Source organism: Sciurus carolinensis, chromosome 7 (assembly GCF_902686445.1).
Source record: "Sciurus carolinensis chromosome 7, mSciCar1.2, whole genome shotgun sequence".
In the NCBI taxonomy this organism is placed as follows: domain Eukaryota; kingdom Metazoa; phylum Chordata; class Mammalia; order Rodentia; family Sciuridae; genus Sciurus; species Sciurus carolinensis.
In genome coordinates, this window is record NC_062219.1 from 115,832,859 (window position 1) to 115,856,569 (window position 23,711).

General features: G+C 37.0%; 1 protein-coding gene across 3 annotated transcripts in view; it reads left to right on the forward strand.

Annotated features, from left to right (window-relative positions):
• Positions 1-23,711, forward strand: part of Kif6 (kinesin family member 6) — a 392,117-nt gene that overhangs the window by 84,702 nt on the left and 283,704 nt on the right. For all 3 annotated transcript variants that reach the window (XM_047559645.1, XM_047559644.1, XM_047559646.1), the window contains one exon: positions 2,379-2,488. In XM_047559645.1, the coding sequence (XP_047415601.1) occupies positions 2,379-2,488 (110 nt within the window). The remainder of the gene's footprint in view (positions 1-2,378; positions 2,489-23,711) is intronic.

Here is a 23,711-nt window from a genome sequence, read left to right on the forward strand (position 1 = left end):
TGATTTATTCAACTTTCTGGAAGAAGAGAATTTCTTCACTGCAGATGAACATATAAGTTGGCTGTTCTTTTTGCTTTTCTTTTCCATCCCTTTTATATTCACATACTGAATTCTTCATTTGGAAGTTTCTGGACATAATAATTTAAAGCAATATCCATGGTAAGATGGATGCAGTGGCATTTGCCTGTAATCCCAGCTACACAGGAGGCTAAGGCAAGAGGATTGCAGGTTCAAGACCAGCCTCAGCAACTTAGTGAGACCCCATCTCATAAATAATAATGAAAAGGACTGGAGGTATAGCTTAGTGGTAGAGAACCACTGGGTTCAATCCCTAGTACTAAAAAATAAAATAAAGAAATATCAATGACAAAGATAATAGTTGCAGTAACAATGATCCATTGGTCCCTGTGATGGTTAAGGACATTTTTGGGAGGATTTTAAATATATAGTCTTATTTCTCCATCACAATACTTCTGCAAGATCAAAGCTGTTATTCACTGATTAATTATCATGCCGAAATAATCAAGGATCACTGTTATAAAAAGCAGATCCAATATTCAAACCCAGTTCTGTCTGTATTCTCTGAGCTCAGAACTGTATGCTAAGATCTCAAACCATAATCTCTGGTTCATTTCAGCTATATTCAGATAAGTTTTAGAACAGGATCTCACAATGTGACTGAAGGATCCCTAAGGCCTTTAACATGCTCTGATAATCTTCCAGGAAGGGCAGAATATTTATGTTGACCATGGGACACATTTTCCAGGAGTATTTCATGGATTGTTTTGGGAAACACTGAATTAGACTAACAGCCTTACAGTCTCTTAGGCTTATAGTCTCTGAGACCTGTACTAAGTCAAGCTACAACCCAAACAATTATGTTGAAATGGTGCCTTCACGAACACAGGATACTAATGCAATCAATAGGTCATTGTCAGGATAAGCTTTGGAGTCACATCAGCAGGATTCCAGAATTTGGTTGAGAGAAATTTGTTTAGCAAGAATTCAATCCATGTTGCCACCTTCACAGAACACCAGAGCATGGAATTTCAGCTGTAGCTCAGTGTTTTTATTATATTCATGTGTTGGTTGAAAGTACATTAATTTTTCATGTATCATTTTTTTCTATGAGATGGTATATCTTTATTTGGATAGCATGAGCTATTTTAGGACCAATAAATCATGTTACTTTTAAACTAAAGAACGTACAGGGATTCATCTACAACTTCCTCATTTTCATGTGTGTGATGATAGAAGTTCATGGCTGGTTGGACTGGGATTTCAGCTTTTGATTTGCAGGCCACTGTTCCTCTTCCTTTGAACAAGACCTATGAAGTGGATTGTTCTTGTATATGACTGAGAATCAGGAATGTCATCTGAAGCAAATCCTCTCTGTTACTATCCACTGTGACATCATTCTTGCCACAAGACTCAAATATTTTCTCCCTTTAGTAAAAACATAATAATATTTGCAGAAATGAAAGCATTCATATTTTTGAGGTGATACTCTTTTTTGTTATTTTGTATAGAAAACTGAACTTGGAATTCCCTGAAGAGCTCAAAAATATTCCTGCCATATTTCACCTCAGAAGGAATGGGTTCTTTTTCTCTATTAGCATAACTGAGACTTAGACCTGTCACCTTGGTTTTTATCCTAATTACATTGATGCCTACATCATTGTATTTCAGTAATGACCACAGAAAACACCCTTTTCTAACCCTTAAATGAATATCCTTGATTTTCCCACTTGAGCAGGAAAATTAACCCAACAAACAAGGTGTGAACTGTTAGTGTCCTCTCTTACCTGACTGATATAAGTCATCTTCTGTCCCCAGAACTTGTTTTCATTGTTATCTACTTATGTCACCAGAAAAGTTTGCATATTAAAAAAGTTAAAAAAAAGAATTATGATTAAAGATGGAAACTATTTTGCTACTATAGTTTTCGAACCAAAGAAATGATCTCTGCCTTTTTTTATGAATAGACTATTCATAGAATATAAGTGTGTATTTTCTTAGTAACTTTTTTTTTTTGGTTTGGAAAGTAAAAAATGGTGTGTTATACAGTTCTGCAACCAAATTGGCTCATTGTATGTATACATTGACTTTTTATGTATAATGTGGAACCAATAAAAAATAACAGACTGAAGTTACTTGTAATCATGGGTGTTGGCCATTAAAAAAAAAAAGAAAAAAAGTTCCATGCATATGGTAACTGGCAACTTGAAAGTGTCACGAACTGAAAATGTAAACCACATAGAGTGAGAGAGAATAGGAACAAAACTCTGAGGAAACTACGTTGATAAATGTGTTCATCTTTCTCTAAACTGAATTGTTATTTATAGTCATTAAATACTGTCTTACTCTTTTCCAATCAGGACAGCAGCAAAATATATACAACACACATTTCCTATTTGGAAATCTACAATGAATGTGGTTATGATCTATTGGATCCAAGACATGAAGCCTCCAGATTGGAAGATTTGCCGTGAGTAGTAGAACAACAAAGAATGGGGGAAATTATTTTCAGATGTTCCCTTCAATTGTTTTCTTTGAAACTTTATATGTTTCTGGTCTCAATCATAATTAGCAAATGCTGGATAACAGAATCTTTTTGTAATTTAATGGATATTTTTTTCAGTTATGACAAGTGGACAGTAGTGATGGGTACTGAAATAGCTTGAAACTCATTTCTTGGGAAAATCTCTTTTGGAGCTGGTGTAAGACAGGGTGTCTGAGTGGGTGCTGAGAGGACTGACGGGATATGACAGTGGTACTTTACTCCTGCCACACGAAACCCTTTTATTCCTCTAATCATGGCCTTCTTCTGAAGAAGTATTCAAATTAGAGTTCAAGCAGCAATAGGCAACTCTGAGAGAGAGAAAAGAACGTTTTAAGTTTTTCCCCAAATGCTTTTCTACTTTCATTCAGGCTAATGTTGATAATCATTTGATCTGATTGGCAATTTCATGACTGAAATAGAGTTCTCAGAGCCGATCTATCAATGCAGCAAGTTACCCCACAAGCTTTCACATAGTATTTCTCAATGTTTGTTTGAATATCTGCCTCAATTAGACATATTAGTAACATTAGTGTGTCACAAACTTTTGTCCAGGCATCGTCATATAACAGGAGTTGCCTACAAAGAATACATTTTGATATTCGTGTTACATATTCTAAAATAATTCAGGAATACTTATTAATTCTCCATAAAAAAGATTACCAACCATTTGATTATTTTAATTTGTAAAAAAAGGCTTACATTCTGATCTTGGACTTCGAGTCTCTTCTTTGATAACCAAATGTTCATTGTTTATAATCTCCCTACTTTATGATATTTTGCTATAGCAGCCCAAATGTACTAAAACAAGGTGTCATTCAAAATAATTTAGAAAGGCCAATGGAAGCCCGTTTTGGCAAGGAATCAAAGACAGGTTTTTAGTTTGAGATTGATCTTCATTATAATTGATTTCTTAATTGACTTTCTAGCCACCAGTCTGATCTATATACCTCTAGACTAAATTGTGTTTAAAATTGCTTCCAATGAGTTACGACTACATCTAACAGCTCCATGGCTGCTAATAATCTGGGAATGAAGAGTTTGTCTACTGTGAACATAGAGAAACCAGAGAAATAAGAAAAAAAGACATAAATTGATTATACTTAATACCTTGAATTTGATCATATTCAAAAAGAAAGGAAGAGGAGGACAGGAGGGAAAAGGGGGTGAGGAAAAGCAGGGGGATCATGAACTGAAATTGAATTCCATGCATGTATGAATTTGTCAGGATGAACCCAATTACTATGAATAACTATGAAGCTCTACTTTAAAAAATGCACAAAACACAAACAAGAAAAGAAAGGAAGAAAGATGATAACAGAAGGTTTTTTGCACACTTGGGAGATAAAGTATAAAGAGATATGACTGCCCAGAGCTCCAGAACTAATTGGTTAATAGTGAGCAAGGATAAAGAAACCAGATATCCATTCACTTTCATGTCAGAGTAACAAAAATGACTCTGGAAATTAAGGAGTCAATTAAAAAGGGGTTTTCCATCAGAAAATTTGATTGGGTGATGGTGACAAATTTTGTACGTATAACTTTGGTCTCCAAGAATACCATACTCAGTGTTTATACTTATAATTCCTCTGAGGTAGGAAGTATGCCTTACTTGATTTTGTAGTCTTCTCACTTCCTATGCCAAATTAAATCCTTAATAATTTTTTAAATTATCTGTTAAACTAAAACTATGAAGTTGAGAGGATGGGAGAAGAAAGAGAGAAAATAGTCCCTAAGCTCTATTCATCTGAACTTAATTGACCTGATTAGGTACAACCAAACTGTGGGAAGAACTAGGAGAAAGGAAAGTCCATTGGACTCTGAGATAGACAATATAATATAAAGAGTACTTGGTTAGAAATTAGGAAATTTGAGTTGTAGTCTTAGCTGTAATCTTAAATTCTTTCATTTTTCTGTGTTTCTCTTTATCTATAAGATGTAGGCATTGGATTAAATAATATTTAGCAACTTTCTAACTTTCAATGTCTGCAGTTAAAGGATTGTTGATCTTCATAGAACAGGATTTATTTGGTGACCTTTCTCCATTTCACAGAAGAATAAGAAGTGGTTTAGATAGTTTCTAATGCTCTCCTTCTAGAAACAAGCAATGGTAGTACCTTAATTCACTGTGTGTCCTCTGCATACCTCAGCAAGCTTGACATTTAGTAGTTGTTCTCAATTTTGGTCAGATTGTCTCTATAGAGCTTGCTAGCTTTTTTTCTTAAGCTACTGTTTTTCTTTAGTAGCTTTGTCCTTTTATTGGAGAATGAGTTTTCTGAGTTGGGTTAGTTAAGTGACTTTAGTTACAAAACTTAGTTCATTTTCAAGGAACTACACATGCGTGTGCACACAAAAGTGATCCGAAAGATGTTCTTATTCTTACATTTTGTTTTGTAATTAATTAATAACAAATAAAAAAATACCACTGAGAAACAAGATTCTCAAATGGTGTTCTAGAGTCTATTTACTTCAGATAGATTTCATACTATAAAATTCCAGAACAATTTAAGAATTATATAGTACTTTGATGTGGGGATAATGGAATTTGACTGGTATTGCATCTGCTAAGTTTTCTGGGCAGTGTGAGAGTTAGAATGGGTTGCCTTTTACAAGATTATAACATAACTTTTTATAATGGAATGTGACTTTGCTATACCTGTCTAGGATTAAAAGTATGCACTGTTAATCTGGTTTCACACACTCTTGAACTGGGGCAAGCTCTAACTCTGAAATCCTATCTGTCTGGTCTGCTAGCTTCATTGTAGTGAGCTGAAATGTTCCAAACACTCTGAATGCCTTCCAAAAATAGTAGGCAAAATGTTTGTTGACCTTGATCCCCTCCCCTTGCAATCATCTATTTGAGGGACAATGGCAATATACACATTTGATACCTTCAGCATTTTAGTACTAGGCTTAACCATGTAAAATTGTTGCATTCCTACATGAGGCTTAACCATGTAAAATCAAACTCACATTCAGTTTGGTGTTGCACAACAATAGTCATGAATAACAGCTTCCGCACGTATCACCTGTGGATGCTCTTCTCACATACATTCTGCCTTTTCTTTTACATTTAGATTAATTCTGTCTCTGCTACTGCAGAAGTTTTTGCCTATAAATTGCCTGTAGATTTTGTGTATATGATGTCAGAGCACCAGATTAAAGTCAATTGCTGTTTTGCAAATGTTGCTGTAGTCATTTGAGAAAATATGGGAAACACTGACATCCGAATTGGCAATCAAAAGTGATTAGCCCAAGACTCAACCAAGAGGAAATACATAACTGAATAGTTTATACCTATTATAGAAATTGAATCCATAATTTAAAAGGTCTCAAAAAGAAATCTCTAGATAAAGGTGATCTAAAAGACTTCTGCCAAACACTTTAAAAACTATTTTACATGGCCTTTTTCAATAAATAGAAAAGAGAGGGCTAGGGATGTAGTTCAGTGGTAGAGCATTTGCCCAGTATGTGTGAGACCATGGGTTTAATCCCTACCACAACCAAAAAAGCAAAACAAGCAACACAATAATAAAAGACTACAGACTAATATCTCTCACAAGTAGGCTCAAAAGTTCTTAACAAACTGTCAGCAGTTGATTTCAACAATGTATAAAACGAATTATATACCATGACTAAGTGGAATTTATTACACATTACAAAGCTAGTTCAAAGTAACCTACCATATCCACGGGCTAAAGAAGAATTACATAAAATAGAAGTATTTGACACCCATTCATTATAGAAATCTCAACAAGTTAGAACAGAGAAGCATCACCTCAGCTTATTAAAGAGCATCTACAAAATCCTGCAGCTAATGTCACATGTAATGGTGAAAGATTGAATGTTGTCCCTCTAAGATCAGGAACAGCGAAAGAATATTCACTTTTACTGCACTTATTCAACATAGTCTGGAAGTACTAGCCATTGTAATAAAGTAAGAATAAGAAATAAAAGGCATACATATGGAATGGAAGAAATAAGACTATTCTCATATATAAATGATATTATTATTACATATAATATTCCAAAGAATTTATAATTTCTTCTGGGGGGAAAAAAAAGAAACAGAGGGAACCCTTTCTAACTTATTCAGTGAGGCCCATATACCTAATACTGAAAAAAAAAAAAAAACAGATAAATACATTACAAAAGAAGAACATAGATGCAAAAATTTTCAACAAATTATTAGCAAATAATATTTAATAATATAGAAAAAGAATTATATATCATAACCAAGTGGGATTTATTGAATATATGCAATACTCTTCAACATTCAAAAATCAATTAATGTAATCCATTGTATCAAGACTAAGGAAGAAAAACTATATGATTGTATCAGTAGATGCAAAGAAAACTAGAAAAAATTTAATATCCTTTTGTGATAAATACTGTGAATAGAGGAGATTTTCCTAACTTGATAAAGAATATCTTCAAGACATCTGTAGCTAACAACATCCTTAATGGCAAAAAGCTAGAGGCTTTCCCTTTAAGATGGGATACAAGGCAAGGATCTGACTCCCACCACTGTTACCTAACACTTAACTGAAGTCCTACCTAATTAAATAAGACAAGAAAAGGAAATACAGAATGCTAGGAGGGAAAGAAGGCAACTGTCTTTGTTCACAGATAACACAGTGTACATAAAGCATAACAAAAAATTGACCAGAAAAGTCTTTAAATAAGTATTATAGAAAGGTTTCAGAGCACAAAATTAGTGAGTGCACCAAAATCTACATCCACAAAATCTTATACAACCACAATAAATAGTTGGAATTTGAAATTTTGAAATTTAAAACAATAGCACTTATATTAGCAGCAAAAATAAAATATGTGGGTATGACTATGACAAAACATGCCCAAGATCTCTATGAGGAAAACTATAGAACTCTAATGAAATAAATTATCAAAGATCTAAATAAAGGATTTTTCTTGTTCCTAAATAAGATATAGTTAAGATATCAATTCTTTCTAACCTGATTTGTAGATGAAGTATGGATCCATTCAATCCCAATAAAAGTCCTGGCAAGAAATTTTGTGATATCAACAAACTGATTTTATATGGAAAGGCAAAAGACCCATAATAGCCAGCACAATACCAAAGAAAGAGAACAAAGTTAAAGCACAGACACTACCTATCTTGAAGCCATACTGTAGAGATTAATAATCGAGGCAGTGAGTGTGATATTGGCAAAAAAGAAAATTGACAAATACATCAATAGAACATAATAGAGAGTCCATAAATAGACCCATACAAACATAGCCAACTGGTTTTTGACAAAGGAGCTAAGACAATTCAATGGAAAAGGGTCTTTTCTAGAGATGGTAGTGGAACAACTGGACATTCATATGTGAAAAAGTGAATACAGACACAGACCTCATGTGTCTTACAATGATTAACTTGAAATGAGCCATGACCTAAATATATAATGTAAAACTATAAGTATTATGAAAGATAACATAAAAAAAAATTCTAGGTGACCTTGGGTTTGGCAATGAATTTTTAGACATAGTAACAAAAGCATGATCCATGAAAGAAAAAAATGATAAGTTGGACTTCACTAAATTTAAAATTTTCAGTTCTGTGAAGGAGACTGTTAAGAGAATGAAAATGCAAGTCATATGCTGAAAGAAAATAATTACCAAACACATGTCTGAATAAAGATTGGCATCCAAAATTTACAAAGAACTCTTCAAACTCAACAATAAGAAAATAAATGACCCAATTAAAAAATGGACAAATAATCTCAACAGATACCTCATTAAAGGTGATATATAGATGCAAATAAGTATATGAAAGGAAATTCAACATTGTGTCATTAGAGAATTTAAAATTAAAACAAGAACACGATAGCAGTACATACCTAAGAGAATAGCTAAAATCCAGAATACCATCAACACCAAATGCAGGCAAGGACATGGAACAACAGTAACCCTCATTGCCAGTGGAAATGCATATCGGTACAGCCACTTTGGAAGACAAAAATGGAAATTTCTTATAAAGCTAAACATACTCATATACAACCCAGCAAATGTGCTCCTGTGTTTACCCAAATGAGTTGAAAACATATTCACACAAAAACTTGCCTACAAGTGTATGTAGTAACCTAATTAATAATTGCCCCAAACTGAAAACTACCAAGATGTTCCTCAACAGTTGAATGGATAAACTGTTATATTCATACAGTGGAATGGAATATTATTTGGTGATAAAAAGAAATGAGCTATTAAGCCACAAAAAGACATGGAAGAAATTTAAAGACATATTGCTAAGTACAAAAGCCAGTAAGAAAACTATATACTATATTATTCTACTACATAACCTCCTGGAAAACACAAACTGTAGAGACAGTAAAATGATCATGGTTGACAGAGAATGAGGGACAGGAGTTAAAGAAGAAACTGGGGAAGCACAAGGGATTTTTTGGGGTGATGGAACTATTCTGTGTGATATCATCATAGTGGATACCTAACATAGCATTTGTCAAAACCCATAGCTTTTACAACAGAAAGGGCAAACCCTAATGTAAACTTTAGACTTTTGTTAATGAAACAACATAAAGGAATAAACTGTTGACACAATAGACAACTTAGATGAATCTACAGGAAATTTTACTAAGTGAAAAGAGTCAATCCCAAAACATTATATGTTATGTAAGTCCACTTACATAGTATTCTTTTTTGCAGGGGAGGGCAGTGGGGATTTAACTCAGGGGTACTTGACCACTGAGACACATTCCTAGCCCTATGTTGTACTTTATTTAGAGACAGGGTCTCACTGAATTGCTTAGCACCTCACTTTTGCTGAGACTAGCTTTGAACTCATGATCCTCCTGCCTCAGCCTCCAGAGACATAATATTCTTTCTTTTTTTTTTTTAACAGACTGCATTTTGATTTACTTTACACAAATGGGGTACAGCTTTTCATTTGTATAGTTGTACACAATGTAGATTCATACCATTCGTATGATCATACATATACATAGAGTAATGTTGTCTGTCTCAGTCCAATAACTTTCCTTCCCCCACCCCATCCCACCCCGTTTCCAAGACATAATATTCTTTAACAAACATAATGAGACCAGATTAATTAGTAGATGACAGGACTTGGGGAAGGGAGAACAAGTGGTTACACGAGGGCACAGGAGGCATCCTTGCAGTGATGGACTCTTCCATATCTTCACAGTAACTGGATACACAAAACTACTCATGTTAAAATTGCTTGTAACTTAATGCACACACAGGTATACACACACACAGTGTAAGCATATCTGGGAAAATATTGATGCCAATGTCCTATTTGTGATATTTTAATATAACTTTGCAAATATTCTCATTGAAAAAAATGGGCAATGGATCCTTGAGATTTCTCTTCTTTATTTCCTATAGTTATATGTGAATCTACAATTATCTCAAAGTAAAATGTTTTATTTTTTAAAAGACTATACATACATATGCATATATACTTATGTGTATTAAATCTATTCTGTATTTAGTAATTTAAAGTGAAAATAGAACTTCTTTTTTTGAAAACACCTTATGTCACATGCTGTAAAGGGGATAGAATTAGAACTAAATATGTCTTTCGAAGTAAAACAGTGTAACTGTTGGTCTTAGCTGTAGGGAAAATAGTCACCTTACTTTGGTATAATTTTAGTATTCCTAAATAGGGAAACATATTTCATCTAAATTTACAATAATTGTCACAGTTAAGATTGTAAAAGAGTCAGTAAACTCCAGCATCCAGTATTGAAATCTTGGTTTTCTTTTGATTTTTAAATAATTTGTCATCAAAAGGGGAAAAGTTGCCAGATGCAACTTTAGTCACCACATTTCTATTACCTACTGGGTAGAAAGCACTGCAGAGCACTGCAGTAGTCAGAGGAAAGACCGGTGCACAGTCTCTGTCTCCAGGGCTTACATTTGAGCCAAGTGAATTTACTCAGTAAAAAAACCATTTATTGAGACCCAGCTGTGCCTCAGGCACTGTGCTGGGCACTGAGTTTACTAACACAGTGTCTGCTTTCCTGCAACTTGCAGCAGAGTGGATAAAACTCTACAAAACTGCATAAGGTAGACTATGGAAAACATCATACTAAAGGCACAAAGAATGGTAAGGACCCAGAAGAGAAAGAAATCACATGGGTGAAGGACATCAGGAAAAGATTCATAGAGAAATCAGTGCATGAAATTGTCCTTGAATATAGGGGTAGGAATTGGGGCAGTAGAATGTGACATTGGCGTGCAGACAGACACAGGGTAGTTGAAAGGCACAGCACTTGTTCTGTGATAGATAGCTCATAGACCTGCCTCCTGGGACCTAGTAAGGGAGTGGGCAGGAGTATCAGAACTAAAAAGGTATGAATTCAGGGCCTGGGCAGCAAATTGTGTCCCTTGGAGATTTTTATTCAAGGACACAGTATGATTGGAACTTCTTTTTAGGAGAAAAATCAGTCAGTAGTACGTAGAAGTGGAATGAGATAGACAGGCATCAGGGCATTGTAGAAAGTTATTAAGGCCATTTGGGTGATGGTGGGGTTTAAAAAGAGGGGTAAAATTGAAAGATACTATAATCTAGTGGCTTAAAATTTAATTATGTATAAGAATCCAAGGGATGATTGTTAAAAATACAAATCCATGGCCTCTACCCCAAGAAAATTCAACGATGTTTGAATAAGACTCCTGGCAATTATAATGCAGGAGGTCTGTCATCATCCCTTCCCCCATCCACCTAGGGAAAGTTTTTTTTTTTTTAGAAATACCACAAAAGTCTTTTCAAAAAGGATAGTGAGCCAATATTAATTGAGCACTTATTGTGTGCCAGTGCTCACAATGGACTAAAGATGTGGATATTTGGCATAATTATTATGAGGAATGGGTAAAAAAGTTCCAGGCACATTGTATTAGCCAGCTTTCATCACTACAACCAAAATATCTGACAATAATAACTTAGAAGAGGAAAAGTTTATTTTGGGCTCACAGTTTCAGAGGTTTGGTCTGCAGTTGGCAGACTTCGTCACTCCGGATCTGAAGCAAGGCAGAATATCATGGCAGAAGAGCGTGGCAGAGGAAAGCTGTCAGCTCCTGGCAGACAGGAAGCAGAGAGAGAACACTCAAATCCAAGGAGCCAGGGACAAGATAAAATCCCCAAGGGTATGTCCCCAGTGGCCTGCTTCCTCCAGACACACCCCACCTGCCTTCAGTTACTACCCAGTAATCAATTCAAATTATCAATCCATCAAATGAATAATCCACCAATTAGGTTATAGCTCTAATAATACAATGATTTCACCTCTGCACATTACTGCATTACTTAACACATGAGCTTTGCAGGACACACATGAGCTTGCAGGACAAACCTCATATCCAAGCCACAACATTCACGAAAATATTATCTATCAAGCTGATACTTGACTGAGGTTGGAGACTAAACATGATGGAGATTTTCTTCAGCCTTCTCTGAACCCCAGGATGAATTCATTCCTCTTCTTTGGTACACCCAGAGAACCACAGAACATCTTATCACTTACCCGGTAAGACTGAAATGATCAGTTTGAGTCTTTTCTACTATACTAGAGCTCTTCAAGGTCAGGAACAGGTGCTTACAGGAGCTTGCAGAGTGCAGGTCAAGGGCTTCCTGTCCCAATTCTCTTAAAAAATTATTGTATCACTACCTTGAAGAGAGTATGAGAACTGCCAAACAGGAATTTCTGGAACTTCCTGCTTCCCACCCTCCTTCCTACTCACCTACTTTCCTCTCCCCTTGAGATCTTGGTCCTTTGCAAAGGACAATTCTTCTGTTTACACTTTGTATACTTTTTGCATCAACCTAAGCCTCCTTTGTTTGATTCACACGTTTTGTGTTTAACTGATTTTAATTTAATGCCTTTAGGTGAGGGATGCATCCTTTACTTCTTTTTATTGTTGTTGTTCTAGTTACACATGAGAGTAAATGCATTTTTACACATCATACATACATGGAGTACAACTTCTCATTCTTCTGGTTGTACCTAATGTGGAGTTACACCAATCATGTAGTCATATATGCATACTGGGTAATAATGTCCGATTCATTTTATTACCCTTCCTACCCCTTTACCTCATTGCCTCCCTTCACTCCCCTCTGCCTAGTCCAAAGTACCTCTATTCTTCCCTAGCTGCCCCTGCCCCTTATTTTGAATTAACATCTGCATATCAGGGAACACATTCAGCCTTTGGTTTTGGGGGACTGACTTATTTCGCTTAACACAATATCCTCGAGCTCCATCCATTTATGGCCAAATGCCATAATTTCATTCTTCTTTAAGGCTGAGTAATATTCCATTGTGTATGTATGCCACATTTTCTTTATCAATTCATCTTTTGAAGGGCATCTAGATTGGTTCCATAGTTTGGCTATTGTGAATTGAGCTGCTAGAAACATTAATGTGACTGTGTCACTGTAGTATACTGATTTCAAGTCCTTTGGGTATAGGCCAAGGAATGGGATAGCTGGGTGAGTTGGTGATTCCTCTCCAAGTTTTCTAAGGAATCTCCATACTGCTTTCCATAATTCTTGCACCAATCTGCAATCCCACCAGCAATGTAAGAGTGTACCTTTTTCCCCACATTCTCGTCAACATTTATTGTTGCTTTTACTTTTGATAATTGCCATTTTGACTGGAGTGAGATGAAATCTTAGAGTAGTTCTGATTTGCATTTCTCTAATTGCTTAAAATGTTGAACATTTTTTCATATTTGTCCATCCATTGTATTTCTTCTTCTGTGAAGTATCTGTTCAGTTCCTGAGCTCATTTGTTGATTGGGTTATTTGGTTTCTGTTATTAAGCTTTTTAAATTTACCTAATTGTAAGGAATCCCACAAAAACCACGCCGGACACAGGAAATCACATAAGGGAGTTTATTAAGCAAACAGAGTGTCTCCCTGCAGGGTAAGAGAGAAAATGAGAAGAAAAGAGAAAGGAAAGAGAAAGGGCGTGCGCTAGAGAGAGTGGAAAGTGAGGAGGAGAAAGAAAACAAGTCGGGGAGAGAAAAGCAAGAGAAAAGATGGCAGTGAAGCTATCTTTAAGAATCCCGCCGGGCTAACAGGGGACCAATAATGGAGGAGGATACTTGCAAGCTGACTGATGAACCAATAACTAGCTAGGATGTTCACAGACTGACAGTAGTTGGGAGGTGGGGAAAATGGCTGCACCGGAAAGGGCGGGAGAGCAGCTTTCAGACTGACAAGCTAGGTTGTGATGCAACCTAATGGGCAGGGGAGCAGTTTGTATTACATTCCCTCATTTCTGTTTTTATAAGAAAATCTTTTGTTCTCCAGTTTTTTTCCGAAGCCTTCTCTCTCCTTCCTGCCTAAGTGACTAGGGCTGGTTTTGCAGGGGAGATGTAAAAAGTCCATTCTCCCAGGGGCAGTCTTCAACTTCCAGACTTCCAGAGGCAGATGGTTTTCATGGACTTCATTTTCTTGATTTAACTGATCCCCAATTTCTACACTAACTGCCTGTACCCAATTCTGGCTTAACTCCTTTACTGCTTTAGGGAAAGGGGGCGATGACCGATCTGGCTTCTTCGAGCCGGAAGGGGGCAGCGTGGGGCAAGCAGTTTGGAGTTCCCTTTTTAGAAATCGGGTTAATCGAGGGGTCCATGGTAGAAGTCTGGTTGGGAAGAGCAGGTTGTAAAGGCATCTGGGGATGGATGCTTCTATGAGAGAAGAACAAAAAGACATTAGTACTGAAATGAGATTAATACAATATAAATGTTGCAGAATCTGGAACATGCCAATGAATATCATAAAAAAGACAGAAGTCAATAATTCCTCACCAGGGGGTGGAAGAACTGAGTTGTTCCCATAACAAGGCCTAGCAAAGGCTGGAGAGGACAAGGCCTTTATTTGGGAACTTTAACATTGTTCAGATAATCAGGAATGTAACACAATATTTAGTAGAGATACTAGCAAACATAGATTAAGCCTACCTGTGTCTGTAGGCCTTAAACTGACTAAAAACTTCTGACTCTGGCAGTTTCTCTTGATAGTTATCAGGCACATTTGCCTAAGAATCTCTCTTTTGTAGCTTTTAGTCTTTATTCTAGTGGGTTAACACAAGTGTACATCTTAAGTTACATTTAACTTTTATTTCTTTTAAATGCCCAAGAATGGCTATATTTTGGTTTTAACTGTTTTGCTAGGTGTTTAAGATCAAGCTGGTCAAAGTGACCTGTTCCTGTCTGTTAAAGAGTCAGCTGAGTTCCCACAGGGGTCACTCATAGAGAATTTAAGAGCAGCTTCTTAGCTCCATTAGTGCCATTGGTTAGGCAGGGTCTCCTCAATGAGGTGGCTTCCCTTGGAAGCATTAGGGGTGTCTCCCTTTTTCCATGACCCTCCTTTGCGGCAGGTGCACTGAGTGTCTTTTCATTCTCTAGTGGCCTCATCAATCTCCTTGATCAGGAGGTTGTGTGAGCCACCCAGAGTTGCAAAGCTCCTTAGAGAAGTCCTCTTGTTCCCGGGGTCAGGCTGACTTTGAAGGCAACACCCAAATATGGACTTTTCTTGACCTCTGTATTTAATCTCAGTCTCTAAGTTTGATTTTAACCATCAAGCAAGCCAGTCTTACCAGTCATAAAGTATCAAACTTTTGAACACAACTTTAAATGAGTTAAAGTCTGGCTTACTTTGGAGCCATTCTAACGTGCAGCAGAGTTGTGAGGCAGAGTCTTATCTCAGGTAAGGTGGGGCTTTGCCTAAAGCTATTTTTTTCCTCTTTTGCCATGACCAGCATGACCAAATTCTCAAGTTCAGTGAGGGGCAAAGGAGTTTAGAAAACCAAGGTTTATAAACACAGATTTTGAAGATTAAACTGAGATCAGATGGAGCTCTGTTCTCTGATGGAAATGCAGATCTAAAGAGTTATGTCAGCAATCTTTACATATGTATGTAAACATTATTCTTTGTTTTTAGGAAAGATACAGAGACTAGGACATTAATATAACTTTTTTTCAGAGCTGCAAAGTGCAATGTTAGGAGCTCTGTGTAACTCTCAAGGAAGTCCACTGTCCAAAGTTACTGTAAGGTGGGCAGGAACCAGAGAAGGGAGCTGATGAAACACTGGTTATAAATGTTGCAGAATCTGGAACATGCCAGTGACTATCATGAAGGTGACAGAAGTAACTCTAGAGTTGGATACATTACATTTAAATTTCTCAGTGTAACAAATTTTACATATACCCTACTGATGACAGGTACAGACAAGGTTAATTTGGAGAATAGCAGATTGATAAATTTTCTGCTTTAAAGGCTTGTATACCTGGAAAATCACTCATCTTATGGTAAAAAAAAAAAAAAACAAGATATCAGACAAGTATAAAAAAACCAAGATATACCAACAGTATTTGCCATCTCTTTTCTGTGGAAGAAAAGTCCTAGAAAAATTGATGTTAGACATTTTATAAATGTCAACATTCAATGAGTTTGACTACCTAGAGAATTGTGAGTTAATTTTAAAGACATTTTGCTTCTATTAGTTTACCCAATTTAAATTGAACCTTTTTAAATCATGTGAATTAAAAATATTTGGATCCATTTTTAAAATTTTAATTTTATGCGTGCTTATATTCAACACAAAAGCAAAGGCCTTGTAATGTTTATCTCCATTGCAATGTGACAGATGTTCAAAAATAACTCTAGAGTTGGATAAAAAGAACTGATCAAAAATCATTAACCTAGGTATGTAGGATCAAAATTGTGAGCTCAAAAATATAGCATTTAAGAAAAACAAAAGTCCTAGAAGAAAAATGATAATGGTCATTAATTATAACATGAGAAAATGAGAAAAAGAGAAGAGGTGGAAGAGAGAGAAAAAGTATTCTGAGTTGCAGCCCAGGAGAAATTTTAAATGGACACTTTTTTCCTTGGGTTTGAGATTGGTTTCCCACTGAGCATTCTGGTTTCCTCCATTGACATTTCAATGTAAGCCTTGACTGAGATCTGGATCTGAAAGGGGCTAAAATGTTCTAGCAGAAACTTGATGCCTACGGCATTTTAACCCTTTTTCCTGGTTAGTAATCAATTCAGGTTTGGAAGCAGAAAGTTGTGAAACAATTATCTCCCACTACTTGTGGGGAATGGGGCTGCTATATTATACTTCTTACTGGGATATGCCACTGATGGTTGGGCTGGTTACTCCCTCCACACCGGCGTATGCAGGACCTCGTGGCAGGGGGACTAGGTGGACTGGGCCAGGGAATGGAACAGAAACAGAACGGGGTAAAGGAGATGGAGAAGCAGGGGAAGACAGAGAAACAGGGGCCAGAGGTGCCTGAGCCTGCAGGAAGAGCCAAGAAACAAGAAAAAAGAGACTTGAAGATAAGGAATCCCTTTCCATCTGCCCACTTGCTCATGGAAGCTGTGTGCCATTACACAAACGAATTTTGATGGCTTTAAGCCCGGGGGTCAGGCAAAGGGTTTCCAGGGTTGAATCTGCCAGATTGGAGGACCCAGGTCCCATGGTGGAGACTGATACAGCCGAGTCTGTGGCTGGGGCATATGCGGCCATTTTGGATTGATTATCTAACTGGTACTGTGGCCAAATATAAGCCAGGAGTCAGGCGAAGCGTTGAATCTGCCAGAATGGAGGACCCAGATCCCATTATAGCCAAGTCTGTGGCCAGGGCGTCCCAAGGCCAGAGTAGTCGACTGGAGACGAGAAGGTGGCACATAGATGGTGTCATCACACAAACATCAATGTGGGGCCAGGCAAAAGCCGAGAAGAGTTGAGGACATGATATCAGGGTTTTCGTGTACAAGTACGAGTGCGAGCACGAGCGCAAGATGAGCCTCAACCCTGAGAGAGAATCTCCACCATAAAAATCAGGAATCCACCCGGCAGATAAGACCAACTAAGGGGCCAGCCGTAACTATAAAAGTTGTGGCTGGGGTACCCCCAACCCTCAGCCACCTCGAGGGTCCTGGATCAACGGTTGCTTTTCAGGTCGGCAGAGAAGTGTTTAAATTGGCCGAGGGGAACCCACCTAGGGGACTTACCAATCTGAAATCCGGGATGCAGAGCAGAGTGTCGGGGCATAATAGAAGGTGAGGCTGTGTCCAGGGGCCACTGGGGCGTCAGATGGGGTTCCACTTGCTTAAAGAGACAGTGGAAGAGCCCATCCAAGTCACAGCACCAATGTAAGGAATCCCACAAAAACCACGCCGGACACGGGAAATCACATAAGGGAGTTTATTAAGTAAACAGAGTGTCTCCCTGCAGGGTAAGAGAAAATGAGAAGAAAAGAGAAAGGAAAGAGAAAGGGTGTGCGCTAGAGAGAGTGGAAAGTGAGGAGGAGAAAGAAAGCAAGTCGGGGAGAGAAAAGCAAGAGAAAAGATGGCAGTGAAGCTATCTTTAAGAATCCCGCCGGGCTAACAGGGGACCAATAATGGAGGAGGATACTTGCAAGCTGACTGATGAACCAATAACTAGCTAGGATGTTCACAGACTGACAGTAGTTGGGAGGCGGGGAAAATGACTGCACCAGAAAGGGCGGGAGAGCAACTTTCAGACTGACAAGCTAGGTTGTGATGCAACCTAATGGGCAGGGGAGCAGCTTTGTATTACACTAATGACTTAATTATTTCACTGACAAAAAATTATGTTACATACCCAGCACTAGTGACAAAAATGTCTGGAAAAGTCTAGTATTTTTACAAAATTTTCTGAGGAAAATCAGAACCTAAGAGTTAGGGAGAAGGGAAGGACATATCCTACATAGACAACAATTAGTTATGTAGGGGGATATTTCATTAGATCCCTCATTTAAATCCATGCACCCATATCCTAAAATGGTAGAAAAAAAATAAGAGAATTTGTATCTTATCCCTTGATTGGGAATGTCTTCTGAAAAAGCATGAAAAACATAAGTGATTGATGCATTATAGCCATTAAACTTTTGTGTTGTTAAAATTTTTAAAAATGAAATTTCCAATATAGCAATAATTGAAAAGCAAATATAAAATTTGTAGAATAAATACAAGAAGAAAAATATTTTATATATAGAACTCATAAATATCTGTATTCCAAATCAGTTTACAAAGGACAAAAAAAATAAGTTAACAAACAGATGGAAATAGGTTCAAGCTCATTAACCATTCAAAGAATGCAAATTAAAGCAGAACATTATAACCTAACAAATTAGTAAAGATTTAAAAGTTAATGTTTAGTGTTGTTAAGGTAACAAAAATAGGCAATCTTATATATAGTAGGCATTTAAGTTGGTATATTTTCAGAAAGCATTTTACTGTCCACCCCAAAGAAGCTAACATATATTGAAAGACAATGTGCTATGTATTTTAGTAAGCTCATTCATTCATACAACATATTATTGCATGTCAAATTAACAGCAGGCATCTTCCCAGACCTGGGGCACTGTGATGAACAAAGGACTCGTATGTGTTAGCTCTTCACAGTAATTAAGGTAACATTGTTAGTTTACAGTGGAGTCTGAGATGCAGCAAGGGCTTCTAATGCACACACTTACTGCAAGCCTTGGTCTCAGGCCAGGTTTGTCCACTTCCCTAAAAGGTATGTTTTGGTGTTTTGTCTGAAATCTCCTCTAAAGGCCATGTGCTTTGTAAAGGTTTGGCTGCCAGACTGTGGCACTATTAGGAGGAGCTGCAACATTTAGCAGGTGGGGCCTAGTTGTAGACAGTAAGTCACTGGGGACATGCCCTTGAAATTAATCTGTCTCTCCCTCGCTCTCTCTTTCCTCCTTGAACTGCCATGAGATGATCAACTCTCCTTAACCACCATGACTCCACACCTAGATGTTCTGCTCAACAAAGGCCCAAATCAAAAAGACCAAGGGACCATGAACGATACCTCTGAAACTATGAGCCAAAATAAATCTTTCCTCCTTTAGGTTGATTTTCTCAGTTACTTTGTCACAGTGACAGAAAACTGACTGACACAGGGTACTTCTGCTCACCATGCTATAGGCCTCCCAGGTGTGAAGAGAGCCTTAAAGTTGTTCATAACTTCGATCCAGTAATGCCACTCTCCAAAATCAATCCTAAGTGGCAAGTACTAACTATTAGAAGAGCTTCAGGAACACATAGGAATATATAATTTGCAATGTTACTTAACCTCAAATTGAAAACAGTTCAAATATCCTGTTATAAGAAGATGGTTCAATAATTTAGTCAATATATCCCAACCCTAAAATACTTTATAACTATTACAAAATGTTTTTAAAGAATATGTAATAACATGGAGAAATACTCATGGTATAAAATTAAAGGGCGATTAAAGGCTATAGTAACAGGCATATATTTATAATTTTTACCACAAATCTGCAAAATGTGTGTAAGAAAATTACTTTAAAGCTGGGTTCAGTAGCACATGCCTGTAATTGCAGCTCTTCAGGAGGTTAAGACAGGAGGACAGTGAATTTGAAGCCAGCCTGGGCAATATAGCAAGACATTGTCAAAGAGTCAAAGAAAAGAGAGAAGAGAAAGGGAGGGGAGAGAGGAAAAGGGAAAGGAGGAGAGGGGGGGGATGAGGAGAGGCAAAGAAAAGTCCTTTAAGGCAGCATGTATTAACTTATAAACATTGTCCCTGTGTTGAGTCTATTCTCTTAATTCTTTTCACTTTAAAAAAATTAATTTTTCATAAGAAGTGTGTATTACTTTTATAGCTGGAGAAATGATAAGTTTTATGTTAAAATGGAAAAAATGAAAGTTAATAAATTCAAAACTTGTAAAAAGGCAACGACATAAACTAATAAGTATATAAAGCTATTTACCTGGCAGAGGAAGTGCTATGGTTTTACAAAATTACAAATCCATAGCCTTAAATGTATCTATTCCTATAATTTTCCCAAATGTGGAAAACTTAAATACATAATCTGTGATTCTACAACTATGAATGAGAAAGCAAGTATTAGTAAAAATGGGAGGAAAGTATTTCTCCAGGAAAAAAGTTGCTCTTTCTCAAGTAGTTAAATGTTAGGGTAATTGCTATATGGAATTAGGCTAAACAAGGCATTTCATTGAATCATGGATTATTTGTAGGCTGGGAGCATCAGAAAGAACGAGATATGACTAAATATTATTAAAAATTAGCAAAAGGTAAGAGAAAGGATAACAGCATAGTTTTCAATGTCTTAAAGATTCACTCTTGTAAAATCATGCAAATGGTGATATTCTGATGGGTGAGTGAATGATAATCCATGGTTAGATAAATTAGATTTAGGAGTCATTTGTATGTTGGTTGCTGCAAAGTGATATTGTTTGGGGATGGAAAGTTTTCATTAGATAATAATACAGGAAGGTGATTTCATCAAGTTATTAGAAATTTAAAACGGGTATAATTTTGAAAAGAGAAAATAGAAATAAAAGCATGTTTCATATATATGCTATGTCTTAGTGAAATAAATTATAGTGACCAATAAATAAATAACTGCAAGCACCTAAATTCTTACACATTCATCGCATCTAGTTCTATCTTTGCTGATCACAGAGAGTTCCTATTTTGGTTTTGCATTTCCACAGCAGTGCCAACTGCTTCGGGCTGTGTCCTGAGTTCTTTGAGGAATGTCCATTTCCATATCCTATGGAAGCACAAGCACAGCAGAAGCTAGAACGCGTGAAGATGTTCCCACCTTGCCACAGGCATCCTTGAGCCTGGCTGCCACCTTACCCTGAGCCCCTGAAGCCATTGCTCTTTTCAGACCTAGACTAAATCACATGCAGGTTGTCAGGCCCCTCTGAGACAGCAGGCTTGGGTGTAGCAGGCTAACGTGAAGTCCTTTGGGAAATCAAACTTTAAAAATTCGAATCTAATAATGTCATGATTTAACAATATAGGTGAATTGGAAGTCATAATGGTAATATTTAGGAGAGGATATTTATCAGTTTGAAATAAAATAAATTAATATAAAAGTGAAACAAAAATTCAACGCAAGAATCACTCAGAGTACTTTGCAGCTTTGAATCTGGATTTGATCTTTTAAGGACTGCTGAAAGGTTTTATTTGTTCATATACAATATCTCTCTTTCTAAAAACTTAGCATCTGGCATTTTCACTTTATATTAAATAACTTAATCTCTAAAAAGTCCCATTAATTATCAGCAAAAAGAAACAATGTTAAGTAAAACTAGAAAAGATATATTTTTCAAGGTACTGGAAACAGTTTTAAGAATATCTCCATAGAGATTCAACAGAGAAAATGTCATGACTTTTAGTCAATTTTGTCAGGGTCAATACCAACACAAAAATGTACTCTCTAAGTTCATAAAACTTTCTCCAGTGACATATATTTCAGCTAATCGTTCTTTATAATAGAGGGAAAGTTTTAGAAAGTTTTTAATCAGTCTGAAGAAAAGCTACCTTTGAAATTTTTTAATGCAAGAAGGATTGGGGCCCCCTTGCATACATCTAAAAATTTACTTGTCCTTTTTTTTTTTCAAATCTTCACCACAGAAGGTCCCTGAGAAAACATGCACTGGGGCGGGGAGGAAAAAAGAGGTTGAGAACCACTGAACTAGGGAATATTGTCTCTATTGAAATGAGTGGAGATGAGACTGTGTTCACATCGCAGGAAACATAGCCAGTTATTTAGAAGAGCCCGCGCACCCCCCTCCCATTTCCATGAGCCTATGGGCAGTGCAGATTGCTGTAGGTCAGCATTATCTAGACAGCGCGACCTCTAGTTCTTATGGCATCTTTATGTGATGTAATAAAATGCTCTCCTACCATCTATGGGAAGATTGTTTGATGCTTTTGTTGGAAGACACCTACTGCTCTCTGATAGACATTTGTCATAACAAATACACAAAACCATGACATGAATGTTGTCTCCTGGGCCATGATGCCGTTGTGTAGTTCACACCCAGCACAGTCATATGGGACATTTGCAAGTAGACAAAAGAAAATAGAAATCACCACAGCTATACTTGTCTGTAACATGAAAATGAGAAACTGTATTCATCTCAGTAACTCCTGAGAAGTTCTTCTTCAGAAAGTCATGGTGTTGGAATGTTGTGGAGGTAGGGTGTGGGCTGGGGAGGGTTCTTTCATTGATGGCTTCCATTACTGAGAACAAGAGCTTGGCCATTGTTCTTTAGATGTCTTCCAGTTAAAAGAGCCTACAAATTCCTACTAAGCAGCCAAATGGAAAAGATTCTTTGTTTACAGAAAAAACACAAAGCTTGTTTCTTCCCCACCATTAAGCAGGTCGGGTAGACTTAGCAGAACTTTTCCACTTAGGTATCCAAGTTAAGGCTATCAGTGACTTTTTAGTTGAAATATAAACATTTTAGAAACATTTTGTAGGGAAAACTATTCACAGACCCATTCATGGTGGATTTCCATCTTGGAAGTAGGATGTTTATTTAAGAAACTCTAATAAAGCCCTCTTTCAAGCCCATAAAAATTATAGTCAGAAAGAACCAAGTGGTGGACAAAAGACTCAGGAAATAGTTACTGATGTGGAAGAGAGAGGGAGAGTGAGGGCCAGGGAAGGAAGCAACTTGTTGAGAAACTCACTAATGGTTCTTCTTTCCCCCAACTTTGAAAAGCTATTCTACTGGAGAATATCTAAAATATTCTCATTCCCTAATTAGCTCTCTTAGTCAAGAGATAGAAGCCACAGCACAGCTCAGGCTGGCCTTCTGTGAACACAGGCATGAGAGTGGGTGGGGCTGACACATGGGCAGACAGGTCAATAAGGGAAAGTCCCAGTCCTCATGCCCAGGGGATTGGGCAGAAACTAGGAATGAATCAGCAAAGAAAGGGCAAGAGAAAGGAGGTTGCCTCTCAGAGGTTCCAGAAGGACACCAGAGGAGTAACCTTTTGTTAGGTGTCCACAAATGAGCACTGAGAACCATGAAAGAAATTTGGAGATCAACCTACCTCTTTATTTACTTTTAAAAGCTTTCGTTGATAAGAAATCAGAAAACAGTGAGGGAAACATTTTATCAGAAAAAAATTCAAAAAATTGCAGAGTTGGGTTACAAAAACATTTCAAAGTTCTATGAAGAAAAACTGGAGGCGTGTGTGAATTGTCACTGTGATCAAAGTGACAAAGCTGGATGTGCACCACTTGGAAGTAAATGCATAAGTGTAGTGATTCTGAAGTAGCCACATTGGCGATCGAAGGCGCTGAA